We start from the raw sequence: 2,886 nt of genomic DNA, 5'->3' as shown, positions 1-2,886 counted from the left end.
AGACATGATGCGACAAGTGCAACCGTAGAACAAGGAAATAATATCAAAAAAAACGGGATCATGGAAAACGCTTGGAGACACAAGAACATTATCGCAACTTTGAAATGGAAAACGAATTGTGCAAGATTTACTAAAACGGGAGGCAATTGACTCTGAATACAGCATTGGAAGGTGCAGCTGAGAAGAGTAATAGGGTCGAACTCGTGATGTAGCCGAAAATGTACAAACTCAAATCAGCAGCACAAATACTCATTACAGTAGTATCACACAAAAACACTTGAACAAATTCAAAATTAATATATGAACTTTCATAAATATAAAAAACTGTGATTGTAACTATTGCAGAACTTGGAATTTTGTATTGCGTAAGTAAAAATAAAAGTATAACTTCTTAACTTAGATGTTAGACGCTTATTTTGAACCTTTGTTAATAATTTGTATAAATATGCCTAATTTCGAAACTTTGATATGCTTGCGAACATATTCTATTTGCTTCATTCAATAGTTTATCTGTTTTGAATAACTTGCCTTAAATTTGAATGGGTTTAAGCATCGTTTAAGGACAACTTACCACAAAATTTGTGCAGGAGATGTACTCAAATAATCGATACTTAGAACACCTCGGTAAATTTATAATATCTTTAAAGGGTAATAAAAAATTTGCTTTTATTTTGACATATTGGCCGAGTTGTTCTGAAGGCTTTCGCTTTAGGTCGAACTGTCCTCATTTTCTAAGTCCATCCAGATACCTCCTTCGAAACTTCTCTTTGTGCTTTTAAAGGTGGCACCTCAAACACCGATTCCTCCCAATGGACGTGAGCCGGTGACCAAATATTGATAAGCGGACAAATCGGTTACATTTGTCATTATTTCAGATGGAGTACACACCTGTCACATTGACAAACCTAATCCCTATGCCTCCACTGTTGCCATTGAAACTATTAGCTACCCGATCGGCAATAGATTGAGTGTAGGTGGATGAGGAGGTCGAGCGGGATGAGGAAGTCGAATGTGGATATGGAAGCGGAGGCAGAGCCGAATGAATAGTGCCAAATATTCTACCTGTAAAAATGCCCTGGTTAGTGACTCATTTCGAGCAATCATTAGAATGCAGCCACAGCTGGGGTGGTCTTCTAGTTCGAGGCTCTAGCGTTCTTAATATGCTGGTCGGTTGGCTGGTAATCTAAATATAGGGGAGGGATAAAGTAATAATAAAAATAAATGCAAGGGAATGATCAACTATTTGAAAATATAGTAAAATACAGCTATTCGTTGCTCAAAAAATAAGGGTACAAATGGATGTATGCGCATAGATGGAGGCCTAGAGATTTGGTAAGGTAGACAGATGGATGATAGGGAAACGCTAATTTAGTCCTTTACTTAAATCTTTAGTCCATAGTTTACTGTATGTTTCCCCTCTTGGCCATCAACCTACTGCCGTCCACTCTCTGAAGTCTTTCAGTAATTTTGTAATATTTCCTCCCTTCCCCTCTCCACCAAAATCACTTTTTAAACACTCTTCCCACTTTTGTGAGTTCAATTTATCTTCTTCCACCACTCTCTTTTGCCATTCTACTGGTCCACTTGACTGAGGGGATACCTGCGCCACTTCTTTTCTACCCGCTGCTGATGTCTTTTATTCCAATGGAACTGTTCCATAATACGCTGTAGAGATCAGCTGTCGCCTAATTTTTTTCTCTGATTTGAAAGTTCATCAGATATCTGAATACTTTTCCAGTAAATGTCACTGTGAAAGTTTCGTTTCCAATGGCAAATTACAATTCTGGGACGCTTTTTGAGGGAATTTAGACTAATTTTAGTGTCTAGTACTTAGTACCGCATTTAGTTAGTCACTGGTGATAGAAATGGCATGTCAATAATAACGCAACTACAATCGAAGAGAGGTGGATGGACAGAGCACTGAATGACAAAAGGACGGTTTTTGCCGAAATACCCTATTTAGTTGAAGACCTTCACATAACTGTACCACGAGCAGCCAGAATGTGAATAGAGTAGTATTAGCAGCTCTCTAGTAGTGTTCCCCTGTTCACAAACTTTAGCACCGAGACGAGACATCCCAATGTTACAAAGTGCTGATCAGTCAAGGGAAGGACATCGTAGGGGTAAAATTAGCGCTGAACCCCGAGTTGGAAAAATGCTGTACTATTTTAGTGCAATTTGTCATCGACCGGATATCTCATTTAGTCTTTAATAAAGCCATCTCTTACACTTATTAATTAGTGCTTTTTCTGTTTATTTTAATACTTAAGAACAGCCTCGGTGATATGAGAAGTGGCCTGCTTCACCTCATCTTTGGTGTCCAGTGTGAGCTAGCCCTCCAACTATACTGCAGCGTCATGGTCAGAACCCAACTCTCGAAGGAGATTAACCTGATGTCTCACTCTCTCACTAGTGTTTTCGGTGGGCATGGCTTCGTTTTAATACCACGGTTTCTTCTAGAAATCCTTCGTGGAGAACTTTTATCGGTAACGAAAATGAGGGATTGCTTCACCTTGTCTATTGCCTTGTTCACACCTTGTAGTTCTGTTTCATACCTCAGTTTATTACAATATGATGTGAGTTAATCTAAAGGCATCCCCATTGAATGGCCCATTTGCCGCTTGATTTATGGCTCGCTGTTTTCAATTAACAAAGCAAATTGAGGTCGCACTGGTAATTTACGTTTGTGATGGTCTGTGGGCGAAAAATTAGTTCACGAGTTTTTTGTTTGCTGAAAGTCACACACTGGTTTGGTTTGAAGCTCATCCGCTTAATGCGACAAAATTTGAAGCTTTCAGCACCTGGCAGTGAAATGACAGGCTAAATTTAGTATAAGAGGTGGGAAGATGCTGCCTCAATCTAAATATCCTCATTCCTCTGATGATG

General features: G+C 39.1%; 1 protein-coding gene across 1 annotated transcript in view; it reads right to left on the bottom strand. All coding sequences in view use genetic code 11, as the record gives it.

The window, feature by feature from the left end:
* Positions 1-308: 308 nt before the first annotated feature.
* Positions 309-2,886, bottom strand: part of EGR_10581 (hypothetical protein) — a gene marked incomplete at both ends in the record, with an annotated part of 11,656 nt that continues 9,078 nt past the window's right edge. Inside the window, 2 exons of the mRNA XM_024499830.1 lie at positions 309-422; positions 572-639. Of these exons, the coding sequence (XP_024345751.1) occupies positions 309-422; positions 572-639 (182 nt within the window). The remainder of the gene's footprint in view (positions 423-571; positions 640-2,886) is intronic.

The sequence above is a fragment of the Echinococcus granulosus genome, assembly GCF_000524195.1.
Source record: "Echinococcus granulosus chromosome Unknown EG_S00237, whole genome shotgun sequence".
Classification (NCBI taxonomy): Eukaryota; Metazoa; Platyhelminthes; class Cestoda; order Cyclophyllidea; family Taeniidae; genus Echinococcus; species Echinococcus granulosus.
This window is presented reverse-complemented; position numbering and strand designations above follow the sequence as displayed.